We start from the raw sequence: 20,088 nt of genomic DNA, 5'->3' as shown, positions 1-20,088 counted from the left end.
TGGACAGGTGGCTGAGGTGGTGGTGGGGGGGCATTTTAATGATAGCGACCACAACATGGTACAGTTTAAGTTTGTTATGGACAAAGAAATAGGCAAGTTGCAAAAAAAATATTTTGGACTGGGAGAGAATGAATTTTAGTAAAATAAGGCAGGATCTGGCCAAGGTAAACTGGGAACAGTTACTTGTGGGGAAATCTACAGAGGAGCAGTTGGGGGTATTCAAAAAGGAAATGGGGAGGGTACAGGCTCAACACGTTCCCTCTAGGGTGATAGGAAGGAGTAACAAGCCCAGAGAACCATGGATGACCAGAGATATTCAGGATATGATGAGAAGGAAAAGAGAGGCTTTTAGCAGGTACAAGGGGAGCAAATCAGTGGAGGCATTAGTGGAGTACAGAAAGCGCAGGGTGGAGCTTAAGAAAGCAATTAGGAGAGCAAAGAGGGGATATGAGAAAGCTCTGGCTGGTAAAAGTGGGGAAAATCCCAAGATATTCTATAAGTATATCAATGGAAAGATGATAACCAGGGAAAGAGTAGGGCCCATTAGGGACCAAGGGGGCAATCTATGGGTGGAGCCAGAGGACATCAGTCGAGTGTTGAACAAATACTTCACATCCATCTTCACCCAAGAGAATGAGGATGAAGGTATTGAACTCCGGGAGAGAGACTGCGAGGTTCTTGAGCAAATTGATGTAGGGAGTGACAAGGTTTTGGAGGTGTTGGCAGGCTTAAAAGTGGACAAATCTCCAGGTCCGGATGATTTGTGTCCCAGACTGCTGAGGGAGGCAAGGGAGGAGATTGCAGGGGCCCTGACCCAAATTTTTAATTCCTCTCTGGCCACAGGGGAGGTGCCAGAGGACTGGAGAACAGCTAATGTGGTTCTGCTATTTAAGAATGGTGGTGGAGATAAGCCAGGGAACTACAGACCAGTGAGTCTAATGTCAGTGGTTGGGAAACTATTGGAGAAAATTCTGAAGGAAAGAATCTATCTCCACTTGGAGAGGCAAGGTTTGATCAGGGATAGTCAGCATGGCTTTGTCAGAGGGAGGTCATGCCTAACAAATTTGATTGAATTTTTTGAGGAGGTGACCAGGAGTGTAGATGAGGGTAGCGCAGTTGATGTAGTTTATATGGATTTCAGCAAAGCCTTTGAAAAGGTCCCACATGGGAGATTTATAGAGAAGGCAAAGGCACATGGGATACAGGGTAATTTGATAAGGTGGATTCAAAATTGGATTAGTTGTAGGAGACAGAGGGTGATGACAGAAGGATGCTTTAGTGACTGGAAGCCAGTGTCCAGTGGTGTACCACAGGGATCTGTGCGGGGTCCCCTATTATTTGTCATTTATATGAACATCAGAGATGACTATGTGGGGGGTAGGATTAGTCAGTTTGCGAATGACACAAAGATTGGCCGGGTGGTTAACAGTGAGGTTGAGTGTCTTGGGCTACAGGAAGATATAGATGGATGGTCAAATGGGCAGATAAGTGGCAGATGGAATTTAACCCTGAAAAGTGTGAGGTGATACACTTTGGAAGAAGTAATTTGACAAGGAAGTATTCAATGAACGGCATGACACTAGGAAGTTCTGAGGAACAAAGGGACCTTGGCGTGTGTGTCCATAGAGCTCTGAAGGTGGAGAGGCATGTTAGTGGGATGGTGAAAAAGGCACATGGGACACTTGCCTTTATCAATCGAGGCATAGATTACAAAAGTAGGGAGGTCATGTTTGAGTTGTGTAGAACCTTGGTGAGGCCACAGCTGGAGTATTGTGTGCAGTTCTGGTCGCCACATTATAGGAAGGATGTGATTGCACTGGAGGGGGTGCAGAGGAGATTCACCAGGATGTTGCCTGGGATGAAACATTTAAGTTATGAAGAGAGGTTGGATAGACTTGGGTTGTTTTCATTGGAGCAGAGAAGACTGAGGGGCGACCTGATCGAGGTGTACAAGATTATGAGGGACATGGACAGGGTGGATAGGGAGCAGCTATTCCCCTTAGTTGAAGGATCAGTCACAAGGGGACATAAGTTCAAGGTGAGAGGCAGGAGGTTTAGGGGGGATGTGAGGATAAACTTTTTTACCCAGAGGGTGGTGACGATCTGGAATGCACTGCCTGGGAGGGTGGTGGAGGTGGGTTGCCTCACGTCCTTTAAAAAGTACCTGGATGAGCACTTGGCACATCATAACATTCAAGGCTATGGGCCAAGTGCTGGTAAATGAGATTAGGTAGGTAGGTCAGGTGTTTCTCACGTGTCGGTGCAGACTTGATTGGCCAAAGGGCCTCTTCTGCACTGTGATTCTGTGAATTCTTGGAGATTCCAGGGCAATCTTGGAGGGTTGGCAACCCCTATCTCTAGAGGGTAGACAACCTGTTATCACCTGTTAGCCCGATACCACCAATCCCCCCTCCACCACCGGCCATTGCCAGTTGAAATTAGCCCACTTGTGTTTTGTTGGAGATGTTTCCTTGTGTGGTGGATCACTGTGATTAACCGGTATTCCTTCACATTTGTAGGGAAGGCTTTGTGATGAAACGTTCCGGAGGTCACAGAATTCCAGGACTCAACTGTTGTGGGAGGAGTCAAATATGTTATCGATGGTCCAAGAGGTATGTAACCCTGCCATTCGTTTGTCTTCTGTTGGTTAATGTGACATCCAAGGAGAGAAAGGTAACAATCATGACAGCACCTTCAACAAATCCTCTTGTGCAACAACAGCAACTTCCATTTATATAGCACATTTAACACAGTAAAACATCCCAAGCTGCTTCACAGAAGCGATTATCAAGCAACATTTAGCATCGAGCGACATATTGTGAAAGGTCTTGGTTAAAGAGATAGGTTTTAAGCTGGAGGGCAGTAAAGAGGTGGAGAGGTCTAGGGAGAGAATTCCAGAGCTTGGAGCCCAGGTAGCCAATGGTGGAGTGATTAAAAATTAGGTAGGTACAAGAGACTGGGATTACAGGAGTGCAGAGATCTCGATGGCATTAAGACTGGATGAGGTCACGGATGTAGGGAAGGGAAGTTTTAATATTGAAACTTTGTTAGACTGGGAGCCCATGTAGGTCAGTGAGGACAGGGAGTGGTGGGTGAATGGGATTTGGTGCAAGTTAGGACACAGGCAGCAGAGTTTTGGATGAACTGAAGTCGAAAGAGTTTGGAAGATGGGAAGCTGGCCTGGAGCATGTTTGAATAGTCAAGTCCGGAGGTAACAAAGATCTGGACATGTGTTTCAGCTGCAGCTGAACTCAGGCAGGGGAGGGCACAGTGAGTTTAGTACATCCGATGCAACTGGTTGTTGCATTGCTCCATGAAGTCCACCTCAGTCATCTCCTTTCAAGGCTGTAGAGTTTACTTTCATCTGAAACTTGGGTACTGCGCTAGATAGGGGACATTGGAGGTGTCTGATCTGAGTGCTGTTGCTGTGCTTTGTTCCCCAGGTGGTTGGCAGTGAAAGATTCATTCATTTTGTACATGAAGCCAGATTCAGGTGCCGTCGCCTTCGTTGTACTTGTGGACAAAGAGTTCAGCATCAAGTTGGGTGCCAAGGAAACTGAGACTAAATACGGCATCAGAATCGAAAACCTGTCCAGGTATGGCACTAACCGCCTTTGTTTGATAATAATTGGTGCTGCATTGCACCAAACCATAATCGGCGGCATCAGCTGTGGTTTAGACACCCTTGCCTTTGAGTTAGAAAATTTTGGTTCAAGTCCCACCCTCGAGACTTGGACCAGAATTTACACTCAACCCCCAACCCCTCAGGTGGGTGGGTGGGGGATGGGGTTGGGGGGGAGCGTGAAATTCCATGGATGGGATTCCCTCCAGGATGACGCCCAGCCAAACCTGATGGAGATTTTACACTGTGGCCGGCAGGTCCTCGGACAGAGAGCCTGCCTTGTCCCAGATAAGGCCTTGAATGGCCATCGATGACCACTTAAGGGCCTTTTCTTGCTCAGCCTCAATTTTTATGCTGGCAGGCTGATAACAGCTCGGGTCGGGGGGCAACTCAAAATTGAACAGAGTTTGATCTCGAGCGGGAAGGGTAGGGGGATGCCTCCATCAGAAGCCTTCTTCTGACAGGGGCTGCCCTCACCTTAGGGCCTGGTGACCTCTGGACCTTCCTCTCCCTGGCTGTTCTCCGGCCTATCCCCTAAAGCCCCAGTCACCCCTTATGTGGCCCCCGCCCCAGGCCTTCCCTAGCCCTCCACTCCTTCACCCCTGGCACTTACTTCTCCTTCCGTCCCCCGCACTTAATATCAGGCGGCTACCTGCAGTGCCTCTTCCAGCCACTGCAGCACTGTTCCTGGATGACTGGAGAGCTGCTGGCCAATCTAATTGGCCGGAAGCTTTCCAAGGTGGGACTCCCTCCTGGTGAGGGGCAGAAGTCCTTCCTTCTGCCAATCAATGCTTGTTAGAGCGTGAAATGACATCGGGGCTGCTGGTGGGAACATGTTCCCTGCCGACTCTTTGGATGGTGGAGGCTCCTGAACCTTCTACCCTTGAGCACATAATCTAGGCTGATATTCTAGTTCAGTACAGAGGGAATGCTACACTGTTGGAGATGCTGTCTTTAGGATGAGATGATAAACTGAGGTCCTGTCTGTCATGTCAGGTGGACATGAAATTTCCCATGGTCACTATTGGCTGAAGAGCAGGGGAGATCTCCCAGTGTCGGTGGGCCAAAAACACCAAAACTCGGTAATCCATTATTATCACTTTGCTGTTCATAGGATCTTATGTGACAGCTGAGTTTCCGACATCACAACAGTGATTACACTTTGAGAAGTACTTTGTTAACTGTAAAACTCCTTGGGAAGCCCTCAGGTTGTGAATGTTGCTGTACAAACATACATTCTTCCCTGGAAAAACTCAGCAGGTCTGGCAGCATCGGCGGAGAAGAAAAGAGTTGACGTTTCGGGTCCTCATGACCCTTCAGCAGAACCCTTCTGTCGAAGGGTCATGAGGACTCGAAACGTCAATTCTTTTCTTCTCCGCCGATGCTGCCAGACCTGCTGAGTTTTTCCAGGTAATTCTGTTTTTGTTTTGGATTTCCAGCATCCGCAGTTTTTTTGTTTTTATTTTTACATTCTTCCCTTACTGTTCTCACCCTCGCTTTGGGCCTTCAAACTAACCTTTGGTTCCTCAAATTTAAACTGAGTGCATGGCTTATGCAACATAAGCCAAGCAAGATTTTAACCTCAGCTCTGAGTCAGCAGTGTCAGTGGAGAGCAGAAGTTCTGCTGACTTTTCTTCCCCATTCATCACTCACAGGAAATGAGGCCAAGTTGATACATAAACATAAGAAAATTGATATGCAGGAAAAGACCACTTCCAAAAAATTTACATAATGAGAACATAAGAACCAGGAGCAGGAGTAGGCAATTCAGCCCCTTGAGCCTGCCCCGCCCTTCAATAAGATCATTGCTGATCTCATTTCAACCTCAACTCCAATTTCCCGCCCTCTCCCCATAACCTTTCAACCCGTTACTAATTAAAAACCCGTCTATCTCCTTAAATTTATTCAGTGTCCCGGCATCCACTGCACTCTGAGGTGGTGAATTCCACAGATACACGACCCTTTGAGAAAAGTAATTCCTCCACATCTCTGATATAATTCTACCACCCCTTAGCCTAAAACTATGGCCTCTCGAATATATTTATGGGATGTGAGCATCACTGGCCGGGCCAGCATTTATTTCCCATCCCTAATTGCCCTTGAGAAGGTGGTGGTGAGCTGCCTTCTTGAACCACTGCAGTCCCTGTGGTGTAGGTACACCCACAGTGCTGTTAGGGAGGGAGTTCTAGGATTTTGACCCAACGACAGTGAAGGAACAACGATATATTTCCAAGCCAGGATGGTGAGTGACTTGGAGGGGAACTTCCAGGTGGTGGTGTTCCCATGTGCCTACTGCCCTTGTCCTTCCAGATGGTAGTAGTCATGGGATGGGAAGGTGCTGTCTAAGGAGCCTTGATGAGTTCCTACCCATCAAGACCACCTCACATCTCTGGATGGCTGCAGCCTCATGACTAAACACTTCCAACCTGAAAACCTCTCTCTTACGCCAAAACTTTAGCCACTGGTCGGAATACCTTGGATTTAAAGATTGATAATCTTGTTGGAGGTCTTGTGGCCCAGTGGGTAGCATTCCTGCTTCTGAGGAGGAAACTCTGGGATCAAGTCCCAATCCAGGACTTGATGGCCAAGGAAGGTTCGTTCATAACCTGGCCAAAGGGGTTGAGCATCAACCTGTAAATTCTTTAAGCACACACCAATGGCAGGCAGTCAGAGCAGGATCTGACCATATGACGGAAAGAAAATTGGAACCTCTACCATCATTATCCAAAACTCCTGACCACAGCATACATGTAAACGTGGGTGTTACCACAGCAACTTGGACTCCCTGGGTGAGCTGTAATGCATTCACCACCTCATCGCTCTTTATGTGGCTCGCTGCCAAATATTGTCTGATAACATTCCTGTAAACTTCTTGGGATGTTTGAATGTGTTAAAGGTTGTTTAATGAGGAGTGCAGGAGGGCATGCAAGGGACTGCACTGGGCATACTAAAAATGAGGTGTTAATCTGGTGAAGCTACAACACAGGACTATCTGCGTACCAACCAGCATAAGCAGCAAAGACAAAGCTAAGCGATCCCACAACCAATAGATCAGATCTAAGCTCTGCAGTCCTGCCACATCCAATTCTGGTGGACAATTAAACAACTCACTGGAGGAAGAGGCTCCACAAATATCCCCATTCTCGATGATGGGTGAGCCCAACACATCAGTGCAAAAGACAAGGCTGAAGCATTGACAACAAACTTCAGCTGGAAGTGCCGAGTGGATGATCCATCTCAGCCTCCTCCGGAGGTCCCCAGCATCACAGATGCCAGTCTTCAGCCAATTCGATTCACTCCACATGATATCAAGAAATGGCTGAAGGTACTGGATACTGCAAAAGCTACGGGCCCTGGCAATATTCCGGCAATAGTACTGAAGACTTGTACTCCTGAACTTGCCGCACCCCTAGCCAAGCTGTTCCAGTACAGCTAAAACACTGGCAACAATCCACAAATGTGGAAAATTTTCCAAGTATGTCCTGTATAAAAAAAGCAGGACAAATCCAATCTGGCCAATTACCGCCCCATCAGTTTAATCTCCATCATCACTAAAGTGATGGAAGGGGTCATTGACAAGTCCTTCCAGCAGCATTTGTTTAGCAATAACCTGCTCACTGACGCTCAGTTTGGATTTAATTCGGGTCCTCATCTCCCGACCTCATTACAGCCTTGGACAAAAGGCAAAAAAAAACATGGACAAAAGAGTTGAACTCCAAGCATTAAGGCAGCATTTGACCGAGTGTGGCATCAAGGACCCCTAGCAAAACTGGAGTCAATGGGAATCAGGGGGAAAACTCCCCGCTGGTTGGATTTACACCGAGCACAAAGGAAGATGGCTGTAGTTGTTGGGGGTCAATCATCTCAGCTCCAGGACATCACTGCAGGAGTTCCTCAGGGTAGTGCCCTCAGCCCAACCATCTTCAGCTGCTTCATCAATGACCTTCCTTCCATCATAAGGTCAGAAGTGGGGATGTTTGCTGATGATTGCACAATGTTCAGCACCATTTGTGACTCCTCAGATACTGAAGCAGTCCATGTCCAAATGCAGCAAGACCTGGACAATATCCAGGCTTGGGCTCACAAGCAACAAGTAACATTCATGCCACAGAAGTGCCAGGCAATGACCATCTCCAGCGAGAAAGAATCTAACCATTGTCCCTTGATGTTCAATGACATTACCATCGCCAAATTCTCCACGATCAATATCCTGGGGTTTAGCACTGACCAGAAACTAAACTCGACTAGCCATATAAACACAGTGGCTACATGAGCAGGTCAGGGGCTAGGAATCCTGCATCGAGTATCTCACCTCCTGATTCCCCAAAGCCAGTCCACCATCTACAAGGCACAAGTCAGAAGTGCGATGGAATACTCTCCACTTGCCTGGATGAGTGCAGCTCCCACAACACTCAAGAAGCTTGACACTGTCCAGGACAAAGTAGCACACTTGATTGACACCACATCCACAAACATTCACTCCCTCCAACACCAATGCACAGTAGCAGCAGTGTGTACCATCTACAAGATGCACTGCAGCAATTCACAAAGCTTCCTTAGACAGCACCTTCCAAATCCACCATCTAGAAGGACAAGGACAGCAGATACATGGGAGCACCACCACCTGCAAGTTCCCCTCCAAGACATGCACCATCCTGACTTGGAAATATCTCGCTGTTCCTTCATTGTGGCTGGGTCAAAATCCTGGAACTCCCTCCCTAAGAAGGCAGCTCACCATCACCCTCTGAAGGGCAATTCGGGATGGGCAATAAATGCTGGCCCAGCCAGTAGTGTCCATATTCCATAAATGAATGAAAGAAAACATAGGGCGTATTAGTGAGAGGCAGCATGGTTTTGTGAAGGGGTGGCATTTCCGCTGCCGTTGGCATCAGGTATCATGGTGGGCAGGAGCGGACTGTATGGTGAGAAAAATCAGTTTTACTCTGTCGTGAAACCAGTTTGTGACTGTCCGCTCCAGCCAGCAATAGTGGGCCATGTTCACTGCCACCATAAGTTGGGACCTAATTTCAATGCTTTAGCATCTCATTCTAAGCTCTGCCCGCTGGAGGCAGCACCCCCCCCCACCGCCCCCCACCCCCCACCCCCCTACTCATGCTGGATGATCGGGGCACACCGATGTGTTTCCCAACCGCACCTGGTGAGCTGCACTACGCTCGGGACTACACTGCGGGCCTCCAAAAGGCAGTCCAGTGACGGGTCACTGAACTCTTCTTGGCTTTCAGGGCCATGTCTTCACCGGAGCAGTCCTGGGCTGCGAGCATTGAGAACTGTGTGCCCATGGCTGCAGTTTAGATACGGCACCCAGAGTGAGGAAGCGGTGAGGTAATGGCGTGGTGCGTGATTCAGGGGCTGCCCGCCAGCGAGACAGCGTGTTTCCTGTGGCTGCATAATTAATGAGGCGGGAAGCGGACGATACAGCGTGAATACCCACCATTGCGGCCGGCGGTTAAAACGCCGCTTTTCACACCCGCTGCTGCTCAGTGCAATTCTGGGACCATTCCACCCACAAGTGCAAGTTGGTGCTGGAAACCTTTACAAAACACTAGTTAAGCCCCAACTCGAATACTGCGGCGTATTCAGGGCACTGCACCTACACGTCTCCGAATAACTAAGGTTCTTCAAGCTGGAATCATTCTTGTAACTCACACCCGATCCACTACATCAGCCACCTGGAATGACGGTGGAGTTAAGGACAATCTGTACCCGGCTACGCCAAAAGGAGCAGTGTTACAGCAGGCAAGGAATCTCACAGCTCCGGACCCATCAGCCTGCGAGGGATTTGCAATGAGCATTCCTCAGGGATAACCAGCTGAAAGCTGATGTTTGCCCGTGTCAGTCTGTCTGGCATTATGGGTTGGCGCCGTAAGCAATTTCAATTTGTTGATGCACGGTGCGAAAATTGACAAAAGGAAGGACAATTATCCGGCAACATTGTGTAAATTTACAATTCTGTCATGACACAATATGGCAGATTGAAATGAAAAATGAATGGCTTTAATCGCCAACTGGTTATTAGTAAAGATTTGGATAGATGGGAAAATAACAAGGAAATATTTCTCGGAGATAGTTGGTTGCATTTTAAGGAAATCCAGGAAGCGTTTGTACCATGTGATTATTTATTTTGTTGTCACTGGGGGATTGTTAAGTGTGCAAAGAAAGCAAGTCAAACAATTGAGTCTGGCTCATTAACCACTCGAGCTGAGTTTTGTTCATAGAATTTAATGCATGGTTCAAAAGATTGGACTTTGTGGAGTCGGCTGATTGAAGTTAAAGCAATTATAGGGACCCTGTGATTATCTTCAGCAGCTCCAGCCTACTAGAGCTCAGGGGGTGAGATTCTGGACTGTGTGGTAGAAGGTGAGGGCTCAAATCTCACTTCAAGGACTTCAGCACAAAATTCAAACTGACAATCTCGATGTAGTGACGATGGAGTGCTGCACTGTCGGAGGGTCAGTACTGAGGGAGTGCTGCACTGTCAGAGGGTCAGTATTGAGGGAGTGCCGCACTGTCGGAGGATCAGTACTGAGGGAGTGCTGCACTGTCAGAGGGTCAGTACTGAGGGAGTGCTGCACTGTCGGAGGGTCAGTGCTGAGGGAGTTCTGCACTGTCAGAGGGTCAGTACTGAGGGAGTGCTGCACTGTCAGAGGGTCAGTACTGAGGGAGTGCTGCACTGTCGGAGGGTCAGTACTTAGGGAGTGCTGCACTGTCAGAGGGTCAGTATTGAGGGAGTGCCGCACTGTCGGAGGATCAGTACTGAGGGAGTGCTGCACTGTCAGAGGGTCAGTACTGAGGGAGTGCTGCATTGTCGGAGGGTCAGTGCTGAGGGAGTTCTGCACTGTCAGAGGGTCAGTACTGAGGGAGCGCTGCACTGTCGGAGGGTCAGTACTGAGGGAGTGCTGCACTGTCGGAGGGTCAGTACTTAGGGAGTGCTGCACTGTCAGAGGGTCAGTACTGAGGGAGTGCTGCATTGTCAGAGGGTCAGTGAACAAAGAACAAAGAAAAGTACAGCACAGGAACAGACCCTTCGGCCCTCCAAACCTGCGCCGATCATATTGCCCCACATTTTGCACTTCTGGGGTCCATATCCCTCTATTCCCATCCTATTCATGTACTTGTCAAGCTGCCTCTTAAACACCACTATCGTACCTGCTTCCACCACCTCCTCTGGCAGCGAATTCCAGACACTCACTACCCTCTGCGTAAAAAACTTGCCCCGCACATATTCTCTATAGTTTTCTCCTCTCGCCTTAAATCTATGTCCCCTAGTAATTGACTCTTCCACCCTGGGAAAAAGCTTCTGACTATCTACACTGCCCAGGCCACTCATAATTTTGTAAACTTCTATCAAGTCGCCCCTCAATCTCCGTCGCTCCAGTGAGAACAATCCAAATTTCTCCAACCTCTCCTCATAGCTAATAACCTCCAGACCAGGCAGCATCCTGGTAAACCTCCTCTGTACCCTCTCCAACGCCTCCATATCCTTCTGGTAATGTGGTGACCAGAATTCCAAGTGTGGCCGAACCAAGGTTCTATACAGCTGCAGCATGACTTCCCAGCTTTTATACTCACTACCCCTGCCGATGAAGGTAAGCATGCCACATGCCTTCCTGACTACCTTATCCACGTGCGTTGCCACTTTCAGTGACCTGTGGACCTGTACACCCAGATCCCTCTCCCCATAAATGCACTTAAGGGTTCTGCCATTTACTGTATAATTCCTACCTGTATTAGACCTTCCAAAATGCATTACCTCGCATTTGTCCAGATTAAACTCCATCTGCCATTTCTCCGCCCAAGTCTCCAACCGATCTATATCCCATTGTATCCTTTGACAATCCTCTTCACTATCTGCAACTCCTCCAACCTTAGTGTCGTCTGCAAACTTACTAATTAGCCCAGTTACATTTTCCTCCAAATCATTCATGTATACTACAAACAGCAAAGGTCCCAGCACTGATCCCTGCGGAACACCACTAGTCACATCTTTCCATTCAGAAAAGCACCCTTCCACTGCGACCCTCTGTCTTCTATGACCAAGCCAATTCTGTATCCATCTTGCCAGCTCACCTCTGATCCCGTGCGACCTTACCTTCTGTACCAGTCCACCATGAGGGACCTTGTCAAAGGCCTTACTGAAATCCATGTATATAACATCCACTGCCCTCCCATCGTCGATCGTCTTTGTCACATCCTCGAAAAACTCGATCAAGTTAGTGAGACATGACCTCCCCTTCACAAAACCATGCTGCCTCTCACTAATACACCCATCTGCTTCCAAATGGTAGTAAATCCTGTCACGAAGAATCATCTCCAATAATTTCCCTACCACTGACGTAAGGCTCACCGGCCTGTAATTTCCTGGATTATCCCTGCTACCCTTCTTAAACAATGGAACAACATTGGCCATTCTCCAGTCCTCTGGAACCTCACCCATAGCCAGTGAGGAGAAAAGATTTCTGTCGAGGAGTGCTGAAGGAGTTCTGTACTGTTGGAGGGTCAGTACTGAGGAAATCTGCACTGTCGAAGGTTTAGCACTGAGGGAGTGCTGCACTGTCAGAGGGTCAGTACTGAGGGAGTGCCGCACTGTCAGAGGGTCAGTACTGAGGGAGTGCTGCACTGTCAGAGGGTCAGTACTGAGGGAGTGCTGCACTGTCAGAGGGTCAGCATTGAGGTACTGCTGCACTGTCAGAGGGTCAGTACTGATGGAGTGCCGCACTGTCAGAGGGTCAGTACTGAGGGAGTGCTGCACTGTCAGAGGGTCAGTACTGAGGGAGTGCTGCACTGTCAGAGGGTCAGTACTGAGGGAGTGCTGCACTGTCAGAGGGTCAGTACTGAGGGAGTGCTGCACTGTCAGAGGGTCAGTACTGAAGGAGTGCTGCACTGTCGAAGGTTTAGCACTGAGGGAGTGCTGCACTGTCAAAGGGTCAGTACTGAGGGAGTGCTGCACTGTCAGAGGCTCAGCATTGAGGTAGTGCTGCACTGTCAGAGGGTCACTACTGAGGGAGCGCTGCACTGTCAGAGGGTCAGTACTGAGGGAGTGCTGCACTGTCAGAGGGTCAGTACTGAGGGAGTGCTGCACTGTCAGAGGGTCAGTACTGAGGGAGTGCTGCACTGTCAGGGGGTCAGCATTGAGTAGTGCTGCACTGTCAGAGGGTAAGTACTGAGGGAGTGCTGCACTGTCAGAGGGTCAGTACTGAGGGAGTGCTGCACTGTCAGAGGGTCAGTACTGAGGTAGTGCTGCACTGTCAGAGGGTCAGTACTGAGGGAGTGCTGCACTGTCAGAGGGTCAGTACTGAGGGAGTGCTGCACTGTCAGAGGGTCAGTACTGAGGGAGTGCTGAACTGTCAGAGGGTCAGTACTGAGGTAGTGCTGCACTGTCAGAGGGTCAGTACTGAGGGAGTGCTGAACTGTCAGAGGGTCAGTACTGAGGGAGTGCTGCACTGTCAGAGGGTCAGTACTGAGGGAGCGCTGCACTGTTGGAGGGTCAGTACTGAGGGAGTGCTGCACTGTGGTAGGGTCAGTACTGAGGGAGTGCTGCACTGTCAGAGGGTCAGTACTGAGGGAGTGCTGCACTGTCAAAGGGTCAGCATTGAGGTAGTGCTGCACTGTCAGAGGGTCAGTACTGATGGAGTGCCGCACTGTCAGAGGGTCAGTACTGAGGGAGTGCTGCACTGTCAGAGGGTCAGTACTGAGGGAGTGCTGCACTGTCAGAGGGTCAGTACTGAGGGGTTGCTACACTGTCAGAGGGTCAGTACTGAGGGAGTGCTGCACTGTCAGAGGGTCAGTACTGAAGGAGTGCTGCACTGTCGGAGGGTCAGTACTGAGGGAGTGCTGCACTGTCAGAGGGTCAGTACTGAGGGAGTGCTGCACTGTCAGAGGGTCAGCATTGAGGTAGTGCTGCACTGTCAGAGGGTCAGTACTGAGGGAGCGCTGCACTGTCAGAGGGTCAGTACTGAGGGAGTGCTGCACTGTCAGAGGGTCAGTACTGAGGGAGTGCTGCACTGTCAGAGGGTCATTACTGAGGGAGTGCTGCACTGTCAGGGGGTCAGCATTGAGTAGTGCTGCACTGTCAGAGAGTCAGTACTGAGGGAGTGCTGCACTGTCAGAGGGTCAGTACTGAGGGAGTGCTGCACTGTCAGAGGGTCAGTACTGAGGGAGTGCTGCACTGTCAGAGGGTCAGTACTGAGGGAGCGCTGCACTGTTGGAGGGTCAGTACTGAGGGAGTGCTGCACTGTGGTAGGGTCAGTACTGAGGGAGTGCTGCACTGTCAGAGGGTCAGTACTGAGGGAGTGCTGCACTGTCAAAGGGTCAGCATTGAGGTAGTGCTGCACTGTCAGAGGGTCAGTACTGATGGAGTGCCGCACTGTCAGAGGGTCAGTACTGAGGGAGTGCTGCACTGTCAGAGGGTCAGTACTGAGGGAGTGCTGCACTGTCAGAGGGTCAGTACTGAGGGAGTGCTACACTGTCAGAGGGTCAGTACTGAGGGAGTGCTGCACTGTCAGAGGGTCAGTACTGAAGGAGTGCTGCACTGTCGAAGGTTTAGCACTGAGGGAGTGCTGCACTGTCAGAGGGTCAGTACTGAGGGAGTGCTGCACTGTCAGAGGGTCAGCATTGAGGTAGTGCTGCACTGTCAGAGGGTCACTACTGAGGGAGCGCTGCACTGTCAGAGGGTCAGTACTGAGGGAGTGCTGCACTGTCAGAGGGTCAGTACTGAGGGAGTGCTGCACTGTCAGAGGGTCATTACTGAGGGAGTGCTGCACTGTCAGGGGGTCAGCATTGAGTAGTGCTGCACTGTCAGAGAGTCAGTACTGAGGGAGTGCTGCACTGTCAGAGGGTCAGTACTGAGGGAGTGCTGCACTGTCAGAGGGTCAGTACTGAGGTAGTGCTGCACTGTCAGAGGGTCAGTACTGAGGGAGTGCTGCACTGTCAGAGGGTCAGTACTGAGGGAGTGCTGCACTGTCAGAGAGTCAGTACTGAGGTAGTGTTGCACTGTCAGAGGGTCAGTACTGAGGGAGTGCTGCACTGTCAGAGGGTCAGTACTGAGGGAGTGCTGAACTGTCAGAGGGTCAGAATTGAGGGAGTGCTGCACTGTCAGAGGGTCAGTACTGAGGGAGCGCTGCACTGTTGGAGGGTCAGTACTGAGGGAGTGCTGCACTGTGGCAGGGTCAGTACTGAGGTAGTGCTGCACTGTCAGAGGGTCAGTACTGAGGGAGTGCTGCACTGTCAGAGGGTCAGTACTGAGGGAGTGCTGCACTGTCAGAGGGTCAGTACTGAAGGAGTGCTGCACTGTCGAAGGTTTAGCACTGAGGGAGTGCTGCACTGTCAGAGGGTCAGTACTGAGGGAGTGCTGCACTGTCAGAGGGTCAGCATTGAGGTAGTGCTGCACTGTCAGAGGGTCACTACTGAGGGAGCGCTGCACTGTCAGAGGGTCAGTACTGAGGGAGTGCTGCACTGTCAGAGGGTCAGTACTGAGGGAGTGCTGCACTGTCAGAGGGTCAGTACTGAGGGAGTGCTGCACTGTCGGGGGGTCAGCATTGAGTAGTGCTGCACTGTCAGAGGGTCAGTACTGAGGGAGTGCTGCACTGTCAGAGGGTCAGTACTGAGGGAGTGCTGCACTGTCAGAGGGTCAGTACTGAGGGAGTGCTGCACTGTCAGGGGGTCAGCATTGAGTAGTGCTGCACTGTCAGAGGGTCAGTACTGAGGGAGTGCTGCACTGTCAGAGGGTCAGTACTGAGGGAGTGCTGCACTGTCAGAGGGTCAGTACTGAGGTAGTGCTGCACTGTCAGAGGGTCAGTACTGAGGGAGTGCTGCACTGTCAGAGGGTCAGTACTGAGGGAGTGCTGCACTGTCAGAGAGTCAGTACTGAGGTAGTGTTGCAGTGTCAGAGGGTCAGTATTGAGGGAGTGCTGAACTGTCAGAGGGTCAGTACTGAGGTAGTGCTGCACTGTCAGAGGGTCAGTACTGAGGGAGTGCTGAACTGTCAGAGGGACAGTACTGAGGGAGTGCTGCACTGTCAGAGGGTCAGTACTGAGGGAGCGCTGCACTGTTGGAGGGTCAGTACTGAGGGAGTGCTGCAATGTGGTAGGGTCAGTACTGAGGGACTGCTGCACTGTCAGAGGGTCAGTACTGAGGGAGTGCTGCACTGTCGAAGGTTTAGCACTGAGGGAGTGCTGCACAGTCAGAGGGTCAGTACTGAGGGAGTGCTGCACTGTCAGAGGGTCAGTACTGAGGGAGTGCTGCACTGTCAGAGGGTCAGTACTGAGGTAGTGCTGCACTGTCAGAGGGTCAGTACTGAGGGAGTGCTGCACTGTCAGAGGGTCAGTACTGAAGGAGTGCTACACTGTCAGAGGGTCAGTACTGAGGGAGTGCTAAACTGTCAGAGGGTCAGTACTGAGGTAGTGCTGCACTGTCAGAGGGTCAGTACTGAGGGAGTGCTGCACTGTCAGAGGGTCAGTACTGAGGGAGTGCTGCACTGTCAGAGGGTCAGTACTGAAGGAGTGCTGCACTGTCGAATGTTTAGCACTGAGGGAGTGCTGCACTGTCAGAGGGTCAGTACTGAGGGAGTGCTGCACTGTCAGAGGGTCAGCATTGAGGTAGTGCTGCACTGTCAAAGGGTCACTACTGAGGGAGCGCTGCACTGTCAGAGGGTCACTACTGAGGGAGTGCTGCACTGTCAGAGGGTCAGTACTGAGGGAGTGCTGCACTGTCAGGGGGTCAGCATTGAGTAGTGCTGCACTGTCAGAGAGTCAGTACTGAGGGAGTGCTGCACTGTCAGAGGGTCAGTACTGAGGGAGTGCTGCACTGTCAGAGAGTCAGTACTGAGGTAGTGTTGCACTGTCAGAGGGTCAGTACTGAGGGAGTGCTGAACTGTCAGAGGGTCAGTACTGAGGTAGTGCTGCACTGTCAGAGGGTCAGTACTGAGGGAGTGCTGCACTGTGGTAGGGTCAGTACTGAGGGAGTGCTGCACTGTCAGAGGGTCAGTACTGAGGGAGTGCTGCACTGTCAGAGGGTCAGTACTGAGGGAGTGCTGCACTGTCAGGGGGTCAGCATTGAGTAGTGCTGCACTGTCAGAGGGTCAGTACTGAGGGAGTGCTGCACTGTCAGAGGGTCAGTACTGAGGGAGTGCTGCACTGTCAGAGGGTCAGTACTGAGGTAGTGCTGCACTGTCAGAGGGTCAGTACTGAGGGAGTGCTGCACTGTCAGAGGGTCAGTACTGAGGGAGTGCTGCACTGTCAGAGGGTCAGTACTGAGGTAGTGCTGCACTGTCAGAGGGTCAGTACTGAGGGAGTGCTGCACTGTCAGAGGGTCAGTACTGAGGGAGTGCTGCACTGTCAGAGAGTCAGTACTGAGGTAGTGTTGCACTGTCAGAGGGTCAGTACTGAGGGAGTGCTGAACTGTCAGAGGGTCAGTACTGAGGTAGTGCTGCACTGTCAGAGGGTCAGTACTGAGGGAGTGCTGAACTGTCAGAGGGTCAGTACTGAGGGAGTGCTGCACTGTCAGAGGGTCAGTACTGAGGGAGCGCTGCACTGTTGGAGGGTCAGTACTGAGGGAGTGCTGCAATGTGGTAGGGTCAGTACTGAGGGACTGCTGCACTGTCAGAGGGTCAGTACTGAGGGAGTGCTGCACTGTCGAAGGTTTAGCACTGAGGGAGTGCTGCACAGTCAGAGGGTCAGTACTGAGGGAGTGCTGCACTGTCAGAGGGTCAGTACTGAGGGAGTGCTGCACTGTCAGAGGGTCAGTACTGAGGTAGTGCTGCACTGTCAGAGGGTCAGTACTGAGGGAGTGCTGCACTGTCAGAGGGTCAGTACTGAAGGAGTGCTGCACTGTCAGAGGGTCAGTACTGAGGGAGTGCTAAACTGTCAGAGGGTCAGTACTGAGGTAGTGCTGCACTGTCAGAGGGTCAGTACTGAGGGAGTGCTGCACTGTCAGAGGGTCAGTACTGAGGGAGTGCTGCACTGTCAGAGGGTCAGTACTGAAGGAGTGCTGCACTGTCGAATGTTTAGCACTGAGGGAGTGCTGCACTGTCAGAGGGTCAGTACTGAGGGAGTGCTGCACTGTCAGAGGGTCAGCATTGAGGTAGTGCTGCACTGTCAAAGGGTCACTACTGAGGGAGCGCTGCACTGTCAGAGGGTCACTACTGAGGGAGTGCTGCACTGTCAGAGGGTCAGTACTGAGGGAGTGCTGCACTGTCAGGGGGTCAGCATTGAGTAGTGCTGCACTGTCAGAGAGTCAGTACTGAGGGAGTGCTGCACTGTCAGAGGGTCAGTACTGAGGGAGTGCTGCACTGTCAGAGGGTCAGTACTGAGGTAGTGCTGCACTGTCAGAGGGTCAGTACTGAGGGAGTGCTGCACTGTCAGAGGGTCAGTACTGAGGGAGTGCTGCACTGTCAGAGAGTCAGTACTGAGGTAGTGTTGCACTGTCAGAGGGTCAGTACTGAGGGAGTGCTGAACTGTCAGAGGGTCAGTACTGAGGTAGTGCTGCACTGTCAGAGGGTCAGTACTGAGGGAGTGCTGTACTGTGGTAGGGTCAGTACTGCGGGAGTGCTGCACTGTCAGAGGGTCAGTACTGAGGGAGTGCTGCACTGTCAGAGTGTCAGTACTGAGGGAGTGCTGCACTGTCAGAGGGTCAGTACTGAGGGAGTGCTGCACTGTCAGAGGGTCAGTACTGAGGGAGTGCTGCACTGTCAGAGGGTCAGTACTGAGGGAGTGCTGCACTGTCGAAGGTTTAGCACTGAGGAAGTGCTGCACTGTCAGAGGGTCAGTACTGAGGGAGTGCTGCACTGTCAGAGGGTCAGTACTGAGGGAGTGCTGAACTGTCAGAGGGTCAGTACTGAGGTAGTGCTGCACTGTCAGAGGGTCAGTACTGAGGGAGTGCTGAACTGTCAGAGGGTCAGTACTGAGGGAGTGCTGCACTGTCAGAGGGTCAGTACTGAGGGAGCGCTGCACTGTTGGAGGGTCAGTACTGAGGGAGTGCTGCACTGTCAGAGGGTCAGTACTGAGGGAGTGCTGCACTGTCAGAGGGTCAGTACTGAGGGAGTGCTGCACTGTCAGGGGGTCAGCATTGAGTAGTGCTGCACTGTCAGAGGGTCAGTACTGAGGGAGTGCTGCACTGTCAGAGGGTCAGTACTGAGGGAGTGCTGCACTGTCAGAGGGTCAGTACTGAAGGAGTGCTGCACTGTCGAAGGTTTAGCACTGAGGGAGTGCTGCACTGTCAGAGGGTCAGTACTGAGGGAGTGCTGCACTGTCAGAGGGTCAGCATTGAGTAGTGCTGCACTGTCAGAGGGTCAGTACTGAGGGAGTGCTGCACTCTCAGAGGTTCAGTACTGAGGGAGTGCCGCACTGTCAGAGGGTCAGTACTGAGGGAGTGCCGCACTGTCAGAGGGTCAGTACTGAGGTAGTGCTGCACTGTCAGAGGGTCAGTACTGAGGGAGTGCTGCACTGTCAGAGGGTCAGTACTGAGGGAGTGCTGCACTGTCAGAGGGTCAGTACTGAGGGAGTGCTGCACTGTCAGAGGGTCAGTACTGAGGTAGTGCTGCACTGTCAGAGGGTCAGTACTGAGGGAGTGCTTCATTGTCAGAGGGTCAGTGAACAAAGAACAAAGAAAAGTACAGCACAGGAACAGGCCCTTCGGCCCTCCAACCTGCGCCGATCATATTGCCCCACATTTTGCACTTCTGGGGTCCATATCCCTCTATTCCCATCCTATTCATGTACTTGTCAAGCTGCCTCTTAAACACCACTATCGTACCTGCTTCCACCACCTCCTCTGGCAGCGAATTCCAGACACTCACTACCCTCTGCGTAAAAAACTTGCCCCGCACATCTCCTCTATAGTTTTCTCCTCTCGCCTTAAATCTATGTCCCCTAGTAATTGACTCTTCCACCCTGGGAAAAAGGTTCTGACTATCTACACTGCCCAGGCCACTCATAATTTTGTAAACTTCTATCAAGTCGCCCCTCAATCTCTGTCGCTCCAGTGAGAACAATCCAACTTTCTCCAACCTCTCCTCATTGCTAATAACCTCCAGACCAGGCAGCATCCTGGTAAACCTCCTCTGTACCCTCTCCAACGCCTCCATATCCTTCTGGTAATGTGGTGACCAGAATTCCAAGTGTGGCCGAACCAAGGTTCTGTACAGCTGCAGCATGACTTCCCAGCTTTTATACTCACTACCCCTGCCGATGAAGGTAAGCATGCCACATGCCTTCCTGACTACCTTATCCACCTGCGTTGCCACTTTCAGTGACCTGTGGACCTGTACACCCAGATCCCTCTCCCCATAAATGCACTTAAGGGTTCTGCCATTTACTGTATAATTCCTACATGTATTAGAACTTCCAAAATGCATTACCTCGCATTTGTCCAGATTAAACTCCATCTGCCATTTCTCCGCCCAAGTCTCCAACCGATCTATATCCCGTTGTATCCTTTGACAATCCTCTTCA

General features: G+C 51.0%; 1 protein-coding gene across 4 annotated transcripts in view; it reads left to right on the top strand.

Moving 5' to 3' along the window:
• Positions 1-20,088, top strand: part of LOC121274091 (phospholipase D1-like) — a 139,934-nt gene that overhangs the window by 67,475 nt on the left and 52,371 nt on the right. For all 4 annotated transcript variants that reach the window (XM_041181255.1, XM_041181262.1, XM_041181248.1 and 1 more), the window contains 2 exons: positions 2,520-2,612; positions 3,444-3,596. In XM_041181255.1, coding sequence (XP_041037189.1) covers positions 2,520-2,612; positions 3,444-3,596 — 246 coding nt within the window. The remainder of the gene's footprint in view (positions 1-2,519; positions 2,613-3,443; positions 3,597-20,088) is intronic.

This window comes from Carcharodon carcharias, chromosome 2, assembly GCF_017639515.1.
Source record: "Carcharodon carcharias isolate sCarCar2 chromosome 2, sCarCar2.pri, whole genome shotgun sequence".
NCBI lineage: Eukaryota > Metazoa > Chordata > Chondrichthyes > Lamniformes > Lamnidae > Carcharodon > Carcharodon carcharias.
The sequence above is the reverse complement of the archived record's forward strand: the minus strand, read 5'-3'. Positions and strand labels throughout refer to the sequence as shown.